Source organism: Peromyscus maniculatus, chromosome 8, assembly GCF_049852395.1.
Source record: "Peromyscus maniculatus bairdii isolate BWxNUB_F1_BW_parent chromosome 8, HU_Pman_BW_mat_3.1, whole genome shotgun sequence".
NCBI classification, from domain to species: Eukaryota; Metazoa; Chordata; class Mammalia; order Rodentia; family Cricetidae; genus Peromyscus; species Peromyscus maniculatus.
The window spans coordinates 45,179,894-45,192,299 of record NC_134859.1 but is presented as its reverse complement, the minus strand read 5'-3'; the positions used below and the strand labels follow the sequence as shown (position 1 = coordinate 45,192,299).

The 12,406-nt window shown below is 54.0% G+C and overlaps 1 protein-coding gene and 1 long non-coding RNA gene across 2 annotated transcripts; one reads left to right on the top strand and one right to left on the bottom strand.

Annotated features, from left to right (window-relative positions):
* Positions 1 to 315: 315 nt before the first annotated feature.
* Positions 316 to 3,234, bottom strand: LOC121831822 (uncharacterized). Its single transcript, XR_006075415.2, has 2 exons — positions 3,150 to 3,234; positions 316 to 484 (listed from the first exon to the last, which is right to left on the bottom strand). It is a non-coding gene; the product is annotated as an uncharacterized LOC121831822 (long non-coding RNA).
* On the top strand, positions 2,469 to 11,428 carry Natd1 (N-acetyltransferase domain containing 1). The gene is made up of 3 exons (XM_006973589.4): positions 2,469 to 2,783; positions 7,627 to 7,745; positions 8,419 to 11,428. The coding sequence occupies exons 1-3, from the start codon at positions 2,687 to 2,689 to the stop codon at positions 8,533 to 8,535; spliced, it is 333 nt and encodes a 110-aa protein (XP_006973651.1). The 5' UTR covers positions 2,469 to 2,686; the 3' UTR covers positions 8,536 to 11,428.
* Positions 11,429 to 12,406: the final 978 nt, after the last annotated feature.

Genomic DNA, 12,406 nt, shown 5'->3' with positions numbered 1-12,406 from the left:
GAAGACAGACTGCCTCCAGGAGCACACTGACCCAGAACCAGCTGGCTGGCGAGCATGCTCATCAACCCGCTCCTTCCTTCTCTGATTTCAGTGCACTCCTGCAGAGCTGTGCCGCAGGGATGGGGGCCTCTGCTGTGCTCATTTGTGCCCTCACAACGGTGCCTGCTCCACGGGAGATGTTCAGTACATACTTGGCAGATTAGAGAGCACCCAAATAAATCAGATCCACACCCCTACTCCGGTCCCCACGAAACCCAAGCAGGCACGGCCATGGGAAGCTTCCAGCACTGAGTCATTCAGTGACTCCAGCAAACATCCATTGCTCCATGTTATTCTTTTATTTTCCAGAAAGGACTTTACTTCTTTGGTTTGGGTGGGCTCACGCTGAGGATGTAGCTGAGAACTGCCTTGAATTCCCAGGTGCTAGGAGTACAGGCCAACACTATGCCGAGCTTCTAAAAGGGATTTCTGCAGGGCTTCCAGACTTCAGCATGAAAAGAGTCACAGGGAGGGAAGAAAGTGTCTCAGAGAAGAGAGCTTGTCATGTGCTAATCCCTTATCAGGCCAGACTCCCCTGGGCCAGACTGGCAGGTCAGACACCCTGTCAGTAGGCAAAATGCAGAGGAGGGCTGCTCCAGGAAGTGGCGCTCGGGCAGTCACGCAAAAGGCACAGTGGTGTGCAGATGAGTGGCCTGTCCAGACACTCTCCAGGAACACACTCTGGCCATCTCCACTTACATTCTTGGGGAGTGAAGTCACCTAAGACTCACAGGTCTTGTCTTATCTTCCTCGTCCACGCCCTGACTCAGCCAAGCTCACAGCCCTCTCCCATCACAGGATCCCTTTCGGCCACTTTGCGTATAATGACCCAAGTCAGCCCTCTTTTGTTTACGAATGCTGTGATACAACTCACATTTGTTAAGAAAAGGAAATTATTTGCTCAGAAAAAGACGTTCTCAATAGTATATCTGACCTCTAACCAAACAATAAAAAGAATGGGAAGAAATCAAAATGAAAATGTAGTGGGCACAAAACCAGACAAAATTTTTCATTAAACAGATGTGCAAACGGCCTGGAAGCCTGGGGAGAGTCAGGAGCCAATTACTGCCACTAATGACAAAATGTCCACTGCAGCTTCCAAAGTTATCAGTGGCAATGTAAAGTTGTACATTTAGAAAAGGGTCTTGCAGTTTTTCACAAAACCAAACACACACCGGCCATAAAACCCAGCAATACATTCCTGGGAACTACCCCAGGGGAATGCTGGCCAGAGGTCATCCACAACATGTTACTCATAGGAGCCCCAAACCAAAACAACACAGCCACCCATTAACATGTGATGGATAAACTGGTACATGCTCACCGTGGGACACCTGACACAGTGATGAACATGATAGCAGCAGCGACGTGGCTGATCACAGGTGGATGCTGAGAAAGACACGAAATAATCCCAGCACTCAGGAGGCGGAGACAGGCAGAACAGCCAAAGCTACTCAGAGAAATCCAGTTTCAAAACAAAAGAAAAAGCCAGGCAGTGGTGGCACACACCTTTAACCCAGCACTTAGGAGGCAGAACCAGGGGGATCTCGGTGAGTTCGAGGCCAGCCTGGTCTACAGAGCGAGGTCCAGGATAGTCTCCAAAGCTACACAGAGAAACCCTGTCTCCAACACCGCCCCTACCCCACCACCAAAAAATAAAAAAGAAAAAGAAAAGAAACTAGATACTAAAAGGTCAATATTGTTTAGTTCCATTTAATAGGATGTTCTTGGGAAAAGCTGTTTAGTCAATAGTGCTAAAAGTCAGGGAGCATACATCAAAAGGAAGGCATCAATTGGCAGGGGACCCACGAAGATCTCCATTTGGCTACTAAGTGCTTCCTTGTCTCCCCGCCACTGCCCACACACACTTGGTACCGCTTTGAACTCACAACCTTCAAGCACTCTACCACTAAGGTCCACCCATCTGTGTGGTGGTCTCATAGATGTGAACTCATCAGATTTTCACCTTAATTAACAGAATGTGATTCTGTGAACATCCATGGCAGGCTTTCCAAATACTATTTGCTGAGCAGTAGTTCCAAAATACCATGGCTTCTAGGGAGACACTGGTTCCTGGGTAGCTAGCTCCTCGGGGACTTCGAATTTCTGCCTTTCTTTGGGAGAGGCGGCTTTTCACCCAGTCCCAAACACGCCTGGGGTAATCTCTCAATAGCAGCTTCAACTGCCCCGGGTGGACGGGCTGCTAACGCCAGTTCCCGCTGGGCTCCAGCTGAGATTAGGTGTGCCTTTCAATGCCCAGCCCCAGTAAAACCGGGGTCTGAGGTATCTGTGCCTCAGCCTTGCCGGTGAAGCCGGTACCTAATATCCGACAGCTGTCTTGGAGAAGATCAGAACTGCCCCACAGGTCGTTATGTGTTTTTCAGATGGGTCCGTGTGGGTCCTAGAGACGCATCTGGGGTAAACGCGAGGACAATCGGCACCCTTGAAAGGCCAGCACATTATTGTTGGTGCCGCGAGAGAAACGCGCCGCGCGGCCCCTTTAAGAGACGCCAGGAATGTATCCAAACAGACCGTGCGCGCGGCGCACGTGACTCACAGCTGATTTCCGGCCCCGCCCCCTTCTCCGGCCCGCGCCGCCCGAGAGTCAGTTCGCTGCGGCCCGCGGTCCCCAGTCTCGGCGCGCGCGATGGCGCATGCGGCCCCGCCGAGCGCGCTGGAGCAGGGCGGCCCCATCCGCGTGGAACACGACCGCCAACGCCGCCAGTTCTCCGTGCGCCTCAACGGTACCGCGCTGCCTTTGTTTGCGCGCGCGCGCGCCCGCGCGTGAGCGGGCGGGACGGGGCGGGACCTGCGGGCGGACGGATCCCGGGGCGGGAGGGTTCCCGAACCCCGACAGGCACCGCCAGAGCGCGCCCGCCCGGGCAGCCCGCACCTGCTAGCGCTGCTGCCGGCTTCCGGCACCGCGGACGGAGGGCTGCCACCCTGGATCCCAGCGAGCAGGTCGCTGGTGGCCTGCCACCACCCCCCGGGTGTTCGGTTGCTTCCTGCCGTCCCCTGGAGGAGCCTGCGCAGGCCGGGGGCATAACCCAGGGAACTTGTGGCCTGGAGGAGGAGGCGGGTAGGTGGCTCCGAGACGTTAGCCAACTTACCCAGTCGATGTGTGCCTCGGTCTCCTGGAATCTGCAGTGGGGATGGCTGTAGCGATCACCGTTTTGGCTGGGCAGTGAGGATGAGATACTGTGGCAGTTAAAGGTTCAGAATGACACATTTGGTGCACAGCAAGCGCTGATAAACATGGGTAAATGGCTACTTCTCAAACCGGACAGCTAGGTCAAGGCCTCGTCTTCTGTAGCGTTTGTACCAGCAGACCAACACTCTTCCCATTGATACTAGGGGTTGGAAATGATGGTGAAATACGGGACCTTGAGTTCTTTGCAGCCCACCCCTCCCATCTGGGCACGTCCGTGACCTAACTTAGAGGCCACTGCGCCGGGTTTGAAGGGACGCCCGTGTGTGAAGTCGGCCATTAAGTTGTACAGCAGCGAAGGTACTGAGCGGCCTGCCCTGACTGACGGAGCCAGCCTTCTGTGACGGCACTTGCACTTGGTCACAAGCAGCAGAGGCCTGGTCTCCCATCTGTGCCACCTGACTACAGTGGAGGCAGCTGTTACTTCCTGCGTTGTGTCATACCGCCCCACATTACACATGAGTAAACTGAGGCTGGAGTTCAGGAAGTGACTTGCCCAGTCTTAACAAGACCAGAGTCATATTCAGATCTGGGCCCAGCTGCCCCTATGGCCATGCCTTTTTCCTAGAGAAACAAGTCCTGTCGTCATGCTGGTGGTGAGACTTGGCCCTGGTCACTTGAGGTTTTTTTCAGCTTGAGGTTTTTTTATCTGAGGTTTTTTTTTTTCCCCAGAACCTCTTTCCTGAGTTCCAGGGGGGCTGTGATTCTCCAGATGACTCCGGAGGCCCATTAGATACACAAAAAGAAAAGCAGGGACCCCTCAGGCTGCTTCTTCCTTTCTCTCCAAAATGGGTCTGGTCAAGAGGACAGTCTGCTGGCTGTGAGCAGACTGTAGTTTTAAACTTAACCCTTCTGGACCCTGCTGCCCTGTCGCTAACCACAAGTGGTGCCCTAGGGAGACAGGGTGGCTAGAGGCGGGCAGCCCCACCCCTGCTCCTGCTGCGGAGCCCGGGCCAAGTAGGATTCATTCCCCTAGTGTTTACTGAGTACCTGCTGTTTACCGGCACTCTTAAGATGCCCAGGATTTGTGGGGCTGACAGTCTAGAGGGGGAGATGGGTCTCGAGGAAATGACACAATATCTTATAAAACAAAGGCGTCTGAGAGAAGTGACGCCGGGCCAGGGCTGTCCTTCAGCATCAGGTTCCAAGCAGGTGTCTTTTAGGAAAGACCTGAAAGGGGCAAGACGCACTGGAGAGGGCAGCATGTGAAAGCAGCAGCTGAGAGCGCAAAGGCCCTGTGGTGCCCATTGTGTGCTCAGAGCAGCCGGGAGCAGTGCGGGGATAGAGCAGCCTGGCAGGTACCGTCAGTCTAAGAGCTCACAGGACGGCTAGTATAGGACTGGAAATGTTAACTCGTATGACTCGGACCCTGAGTACTGTGGGTTCCTGAAAAGGCCCTGAAAAGAGGACAGCTGACATGGACCGGGAGCATACTATGGGGCATGGTAGTGGGAGCACAGAGCTGGCCACTACACCTGTCCAAGCAGTGTGAGCAGGGGTGGGAAGAAATGTCCAAGTCCTGAGCAGATATGACAGGAAACACGGAGAGAGCCTGATGATAGGACGTGTGAGAGGAGACTAGAACTCAGGTTTGTATATGCGACCCTAGATTGAAGTTCTGAAATGCTGGCTGGCTGTGTGGCCGCTGTTTAATCGGTGAGAGACCAAGGCACGAGACTGGTGGACAGCTGGTCCAGGATGGAACCCCAGGTTGTCTCCTGAGGGTTGTCATCTAAAGGTTGGAGGAGGTTAGCTAAGGCCCCAGCCTCCAGCCTCTTCCTTGCCTTCTCCTTCTTACCTCAGCCAGGGTCAGCCACTCAGGTCTGTGTGTGTGCTTTAAAGATTGTTTTTAGTTGTGTGTGTGTGTGTGTGTGTGTGTGTGTACACGTGACATGTATTCCAGTGCCTATAGAGATCAAAAGAGGGCGTCAGATCCTGCAGCTGGAGTTACAGGCAGGTGTGAGCTGCCAGACATGGGTGCTAGGAACTGAGAGTCCTCTGTAAGAGCAGAAAGCCCTCTTAGTTAGCTGAGCCAGCTTCCCAGCCTCTGGGACAGCTACTTGTTGCAAGAAGGCTCACTCAGATCCCCCCCAGAATCTCTCTACCCCCTACTTTGCAAGTAGGAAGACAGGCCTAGAACTGAGCCCAGCTGGTTCCTGCAGTTCCCGGGTGCCTAGGACTGTCCCCAACATGCTTGTCTGAGGTCTGGGGCACTCAGAGCCCAGCCTAGACCCAGTCTGTGTCACCACTAATCCAGGGAGTCGGGCCACTCATCCACTGCAGGAGTGTGTTGTTATAGCGTTCTGTCCCATGATGGTGGGCAGACGGAGAAGCCCCTAGTGAGAGAATACCTAGAAGAAGAAGAAGGTGGGAAGCCATGGGTGTCGATGTGGCAAGGGGAAGATCAGCAAGCAGCTAACCAGACACTTAGTGGCTGTTGTAGGGAGGGGCTGTAGTTAGGGTGTGGCTGGAGCCTGCTGGCATATCTGAAAGCCAGCCTTAAGCAGACACCTGCTGGGGACTTACATGGCTGTTCTCTGGGGACCCTGCTAAAGGCACAGGGGCTAGGCCTTGGGGCTGCCATGTGCCACTAGTCAGCCTCCGGTCTCAGAATGCTTCTGGTAGGAAGAAGCAGGTTTTTGACAGCTATTTCCTGGGTGTCTACCCTGGGGATTATGAGGACAGGGTGGTGACTGTCCTGACCACCAGACACCAAAGGCCTAGGCAGAGAGAGAATCACTGTGCTATCCCAGGGTTGCTCACAGGCTAAGTAGGCTCCATGGGATTGCGAGCAGGAAGAGACTGAAGACACTAGCAGGTTTGCAAGAGCTCAGTCCCTGCCCCCCAAGACTGCTGGGAGCATAAGCTGGTCTGTTGGTGGCTCTAGGATCTCCATCACCTGCTTCCCTACACTGCCTGTCCCTTAAGCACTCAGGCCAGCCACTCTGGCTTCCATGTCATTCTGAGCATCATGAGGACTTTGCTTCTGCTCGCTCACCACCTGGACTTCTCACACCAAAGGGTCCTATGTCCCTCACTCCTTCAGGTCTTTTGCGCAAGAGCCAGATTTTTTTTTTATTTTTTTTAATTTTTCAAGACAGGGTTTCTCTGTGTGGCTTTGGAGCCTGTCCTGGATCTCTCTCTGTAGCCCAGACTGGCCTCGAACTCACAGAGACCTGCCTGGCTCTGCCTCCTGAATTCTGGGATTAAAGGTGGCTGCCGCCGCCGCCGCTGCCGCCGCCGCCGCCAGGCGAGCCAGATACCCTCTTTGTGGTGACAGTCCCCACCCCTGCTCCCCACCCCTTCTCTGCTCTCTGTGCCCGTCTCCTGGGAAGGCTGTCATTTGTGTCTCCTCTACTAAAATGTGAAGGAGTGCTGTGTCGGCTTTGTTCTCTGCCTGCCTCCCCCCTAGCACTGCAGACCCAGCCAGAGCATAGTGCAAGGTCAGGACAGATGGGCGGATCTGCGGTAACCAGGTCAGTCCTGCCATAGCTTCCCTCTGCACTCGCGTCTCTGGTGAGCTTGATTGACCCCAGCACGTACAGAATCAGACCCGGGTCCATGTCTTACAGCTACAGGGGGTGGCTGTGGTGGCCATAGCTGGGCCTTGGTCGGGGAATGGGCACAGCCCCAGAACAGATCAGTGTAAGGAGGGAGGTTTCAGCACAGGGGAAGGCCTTGGCACTTGTGGACCTGCTGAGAAGGGCATCCTAGTCTGGAGGTGGGAAGAAGAGGGCATAGTTTCCTGAAACAAAGCATTGAGGACGACTGAGGTGATACGTGTCCGTAATCGCAACACTCTGGGTTCTAGGCCAGCTTGGGCTACAGTGAGACCCGAGCGAAGCTTGGAGGGTGGGTCACTGGGCTACACTCTACCTTCAGCCCCTGTGCGACTGCGTAACTTGAATCTCAGGAGGTTAGCTCTGGAAATGAGCTAGTGAATCCTAGTCTCCCTCCTGGAACTTGGGGAGGCTTGAGTACACTGAGGGCAGAATCTTCGTTGGGTTTGTTGGGCTCTGTTGTGCCTGTGCTGGACCTTAGGGAGGGGGGTTAACTGAGACACAGGGTTGGGGTCTCTGGAATGACAGTAGCAAGGGCTGTGGGTGGCTGTGTGTTGTTGGCACCACATTAAGCCTGTTGCAGAGAATGCCCAATTGAACCCTACACACAGTCCTCTAAGGAATGCCATCATGCCCTACTCTGGGGATATGGAAACTGAGGTACAGGGGTTATTCAAAATTCAGCTCCTGTACCTCACTGGTAGTCTGGCTCCAGATACTGTACTTTACCCTGTCCTTCACACCTGGGATTGCCAGGAATAACCACGTTCTGAGGGCCGCTGAAGTCCACACCTCAGTTGTTTGTATCTCCTGCTCCAGGATGTCATGACCGGGCTGTCCTGCTCTATGAGTATGTGGGCAAGCGGATCGTAGACCTGCAGCACACAGAGGTCCCGGATGCTTACCGTGGGCGTGGCATTGCCAAGCACCTGGCCAAGGTAGGATGGATAGCAGACCAGGACACAGCTGTCACACTCCCCTTGCAGGGAAGATTGACTAGTGGCTAACTCTAGTTTGTGTCTAGACCACAGCTTCACAGGCCCATCTGGTCAAGAGTTTGTAGTTGGCAATGGGAGAGCTTTGAACATTGCTTATCATGCTACTAGGCCTTCCGTGGCAGGTCCACTATTTTGAGCATAGCGTCCCCACAGCCTGACTCCATCTTGGGACCAGGACTTGTTTAGTAATCCCTGATGATACAAAGCGAATGAGTGTACAAGTCAATGGGCTCATGCCCAGGTCTTCCACCTCCACCTGCCTCTCCCAGGCACTTGAAAATCCCAGGCTGCCTGAGGTGAAACAAAGATGACTTCTGGGTGCAGGCCCCACCCCTGTGCTTCTAGTGGAGCCCTCTGCTGGCTTTCCAGTCCCTCCCTGTGGGGCTTCCTGGACCTCGTGCCCTTACACACAGGACTTGGCCACAAGCTGGTCTGTGAGTTAACCCAGTTACCAGGGAGGGAACTCAAGACACTGACTGAGGCAAAATGGGAGAATAGCCACTTGGGGAACCTGGGGAAATAACAGAAAGCTGATGGCTACCAGTCTTAGACCACAATGGGCCACAGTCCCCAAGTAAGCTGCAACTCTTAACAACTGTTCTCTGCTAACCAGGCTGCCCTGGACTTCGTGGTGGAGGAAGACCTGAAGGCTCACCTCACCTGCTGGTACATCCAGAAGTACGTCAAGGAGAACCCCCTGCCACAGTACCTGGAACGCCTACAGCCATGACCCTGGCCACTGTGTGCAGGAGTGCACCCTGTAGGCCTTCCACGTGGGCCTCGGCCAGCTCATGTGCTCTCAGGAACCTGTTCCTATGGGGACAGGCTCAGAGTTATTTTTGCAAGGACACTCATCTGCAGCCCTCATCCAGGATTCTGGGGACCAGCTGCTGGCTGAGGATGTGTGGCTATCCAGAGCGGGATGGAGGGCAGGCCGAGTGGCCGAGGCCCGCCTCTCACCAGCTGCACATCCACATCCCGTGGAACCTGGCTCCTGGGTCCCTGCTCAGATCAGCAAGAGGGTGAGGTCGAGCCCTGGCACCACCACCTGGAGCTGTGTCCTTTCTGCAAATGAGGAGGGTGTCCCTGGAGCCAAGGAGAACAACAGGAACCCTATGTGCCAGCTTCCCAAGGTGGGGGTGCCAAGCCTTAGCCGCTGCCAGTGCTAACCCTTTCTCTTTCTCAGACTTGTGCCCTGGCACAGGCAGGCAGTGGACTGGCAGCAGAGGGCAGCCGATCCTGGTGTGTGGAGAGCTCTGGCCCAGGCCCATCCATGGGCATGCACACCAACACACGAGCACAGAGGCAGGGCACGTGACAGTGAACGCCTTCCTCTCTTTGGTTACCCACACTCTTTGGCTTCTCGCGTGGGTCCCTGTCTGAGGGTCTGCCTTCCCGTGGGTCCATCTGCTGGAGCCGGTTCCGAGGACAGTGGGTCTGCTGAGCAGTGCAGTACCCACCCTGGCCCTCTCTGGCCTTCCAGCTGCTCTGCCAGGCCTTTCCTGTGGGTCACCTTGGAGAAGGGTGGGAGGGTGGCACACAGAATCCATTTTATATCTTCTCTTGTGCTCCTGGCTTCTGGTTATCTCCCCACGGCTGCTGAGGCCACTCCAGACATGTGTGCACAGACACCTTCCTACTCTGCAGGAGTGCTGACATCTGTACCAGGAGGCCGTGCATCCTGGCTGGGAATCCTTAAGCTCAGAACCCTCGAGCCTCACTCACCGCTGCAGTCATGGGCATGGATCCTTGTGGTCCCCACCCTCAGCATCTCCCTACCTCCTGCACCCCTGGCTCTTACCCTGTTCTTGTTGCTCCTTTTCCACCCTCCTAGAATTCCAGGAGAACCCAGCATACCTCCCCTGCCCTTCTCTGTCTGCCAGGGACTCTTTTCAGGGTCCAGACAAACCCTGAGCCTCTCGGAAGACATTGCTGACAGTATTCTGCCAGCTGTGGTGGCAGTGTGTCTACAACACAGTACTTGAATGAGGGTCCTGAGTCATGTGGACCCAAGGAGAGTGGCTGGGCTTCCTCAGTGGGCTTGTTTCAAGTCCCTGCAGGGTGGCCTGGGCATTCTCACTGCCTTGGCAACTTTAAAGTTCCACTGCCCGTGCCCAGAGGCTTCCCAGCCTTGCCGTGTAGCAATAACCATATCTCTGCCTCTTCCTCTTGGCCAATACTGCCCAACTGGGCCACTCTGGTGCTACCCCATCTGCCTTCCCACCCCACCCCCAACACCTGCTCCATGTCCCAGCTCACTCCAGGAGCCACATGGTTAGGCACTGGTCACTCTAGGTTTCGTGTTCCTTCAGTAGATCTGTGCTGCAGTCAGATCTCACCCTGGGGTTTCTCTTCCTTGCCCAGTCTACACAGGCAGTAACTCATGTGCCTTTCCTACTCTGAACCTGCCACTAGTAGTACCTGGGCCAAGGCTGGTCTTGGGACCTACATCCCCCTTCACTTTTCTGACTTTTGAACACGTTGCATGATCCTGTTGGTAACTAATAAAAGACTAAGGCACAGTGAGGTCAGGGAGCCCCAGAATGAAGGAATATGGGGAGATAGATTGTGTCGGAGGCAGTCCTTCCTGGTATCCAGCCTATTTCTTGGTCCTCAGTACTACCTGCATAGTGGGACAGCCCCACTTGAGGGGAGTCTAGGCTCTGAAGGCTGCCATGGCCTGACTGAGGTCTCCCAGCACAGTAGTGGTACTTAGCATCAGGATCCCAGCCCAGGTCTGGATAACTCTGCCATCTTCATCCCTGCTTCCTGCCTGGGCAGGAGCTTTACAGGGATTCCTAGGAGAGGTCATGGTGCCACACTAGCCTCTGCCACATGAGCTGCTGCTCTTTGCCCTAAAGTTGGTCATTTGGCAATTCCTGGCCCAACATTGGTAAACGGAGGGAATCTGCTCATGGGAGCTCCTCCTTAGTGGGACCTGACCCACAAAGACTTGGGTAGCTAGTGTTCTGAGAAAGAGGCACAGCAGTCGCAGCTCCTTGTGGTTTTACCCCACTTTAGTTCCCATGGAAATCCCCAGACACCAGTTATTAGGCCTGTTCTGCAGATAAAGGGACAGGGACAGATTGAAGGAGTCACCAGCCTGCAACCCACACAGCTAGACAGCCCAGGATCCAAAACTAGTCCCTGTCCCCTAGATGATTCCCAGCTCATGTATTATGGTCAGATGTCTACTTTGGGAGACAAAGGACATCAGTAATACATAGATAAAATTTTTAGCAATTAAAATTTCCCTTATTTTATCCCAATTCCCTTAAATTATCCCAATTTCCCTTATTCCTTTGAAGGACTGAAATAGGGCTCTGTCTTGAATTATAAGGTACATGGCCAACATCTAGAAGTCTGGCTTGAGAACAGGAACACATCCCTGGAGCACCAGGCCACTCACCTATTGTTCCTCAGATCAGGACTTGGGCTGGTTCGAGACCTCCCACAAGTCCTTTTACTCAGGGTCCTACTTCCAGCTCAATGCCCTATGTTTCATACACGAGATCCTGCAAGGCTGGCAGCTGAGCTGTTAACTGCAACCTCCAGGATCACATTTAGGGGTTTCAGCTGTGTCCTATGGCTTCAAGATATTAAAGATGCTTTTCTGGTTGTCAGAGTTGCTCTCTGGTTCTTTCAGTGCCTTGGGATGAACAGTTGACGGTGGTCTTTCTGTCATCTTCAGTACCGTCTTCTGTCTCTGTGCCCCAGACCAGCTGGGAGGCTCTGACTACAGCCGCAGGTGGCGGCCATTGGGTCTTTTGGGCTTGGCTTTCAAAGCAGGTGATCACTGCAGCATCTGTGTATGAGTCTTCTGTGTGATGATGTCACAGCAGAACCAGGATTGCACATTCTGTAAGGAACATAGGTTTGGTTCTAGGATTCCCCAGGCTAGAGTCTAAGGTCAAGGGCCACACCTGGCTTCTTGCTGCACTGTTTGTGGCAGGCAGCAGAAGAGCAAGGGAGCATGTCCAGACTCCCTTTACAGTAATGCAATAATGCTTCGCCCGTGCCTAAGGGCTGAGCCCTCATGACCTAGAAACCTCATAAAGTTCCCACCTTTCCCCACTGTTGGGGGTTGGTCAGCAGTGCATGGTCTTTCTGGTATATGTTGCACCACATGTGAGTTTTCAGGGGACCCTTTTCCCAGCAATGGGATCATTCCTGAGATCCAGCTCTGGGGGCACAGATCAGCAATCCCTGTTCACAGCTTTAGGCAACTGTTTCCAGCTACCAGCAATGACATCAGCTAGTGAGGAAAATGAACCCTGTCTCAAAAAAAAAAAAAAGAAGAAGAAGAAAACTCAGAACTATTCAGGTTGTTACACTGAGGCTGGAGGGACAGAGTCCTCAAATGCCATAATCACACAGTGGCCGAGGTTTCTCCTTGCTGAACAAAATTCCAGGAGTGCACTACTCTTGTCCCCCACATTAGACACCCTCAGAGCAAGGCGACTCCTTTTGCCTCCCTGCCCCACCAACAGAAGCCGAGAACTTATCAGCGAAGGCTCTGGCAGGAGTGGGTTACAGGCCAGCAGCCCCTTCTGATGTGCTCTTCTCTAAGAGAGCTGGCAGCCCAGACAATCAGGTGAAGC

Excerpts from the sequence above, each read along its gene's own strand:
- Natd1 (XM_006973589.4), top strand. The coding sequence starts at position 2,687 with ATGGCGCATGCGGCCCCGCCGAGCGCGCTGGAGCAGGGCGGCCCCATC. Across the intron at positions 2,784-7,626 it reads GTTCTCCGTGCGCCTCAACG|GATGTCATGACCGGGCTGTC; the intron begins GTACCGCGCTGC and ends CTCCTGCTCCAG. Across the intron at positions 7,746-8,418 it reads TTGCCAAGCACCTGGCCAAG|GCTGCCCTGGACTTCGTGGT; the intron begins GTAGGATGGATA and ends TCTGCTAACCAG.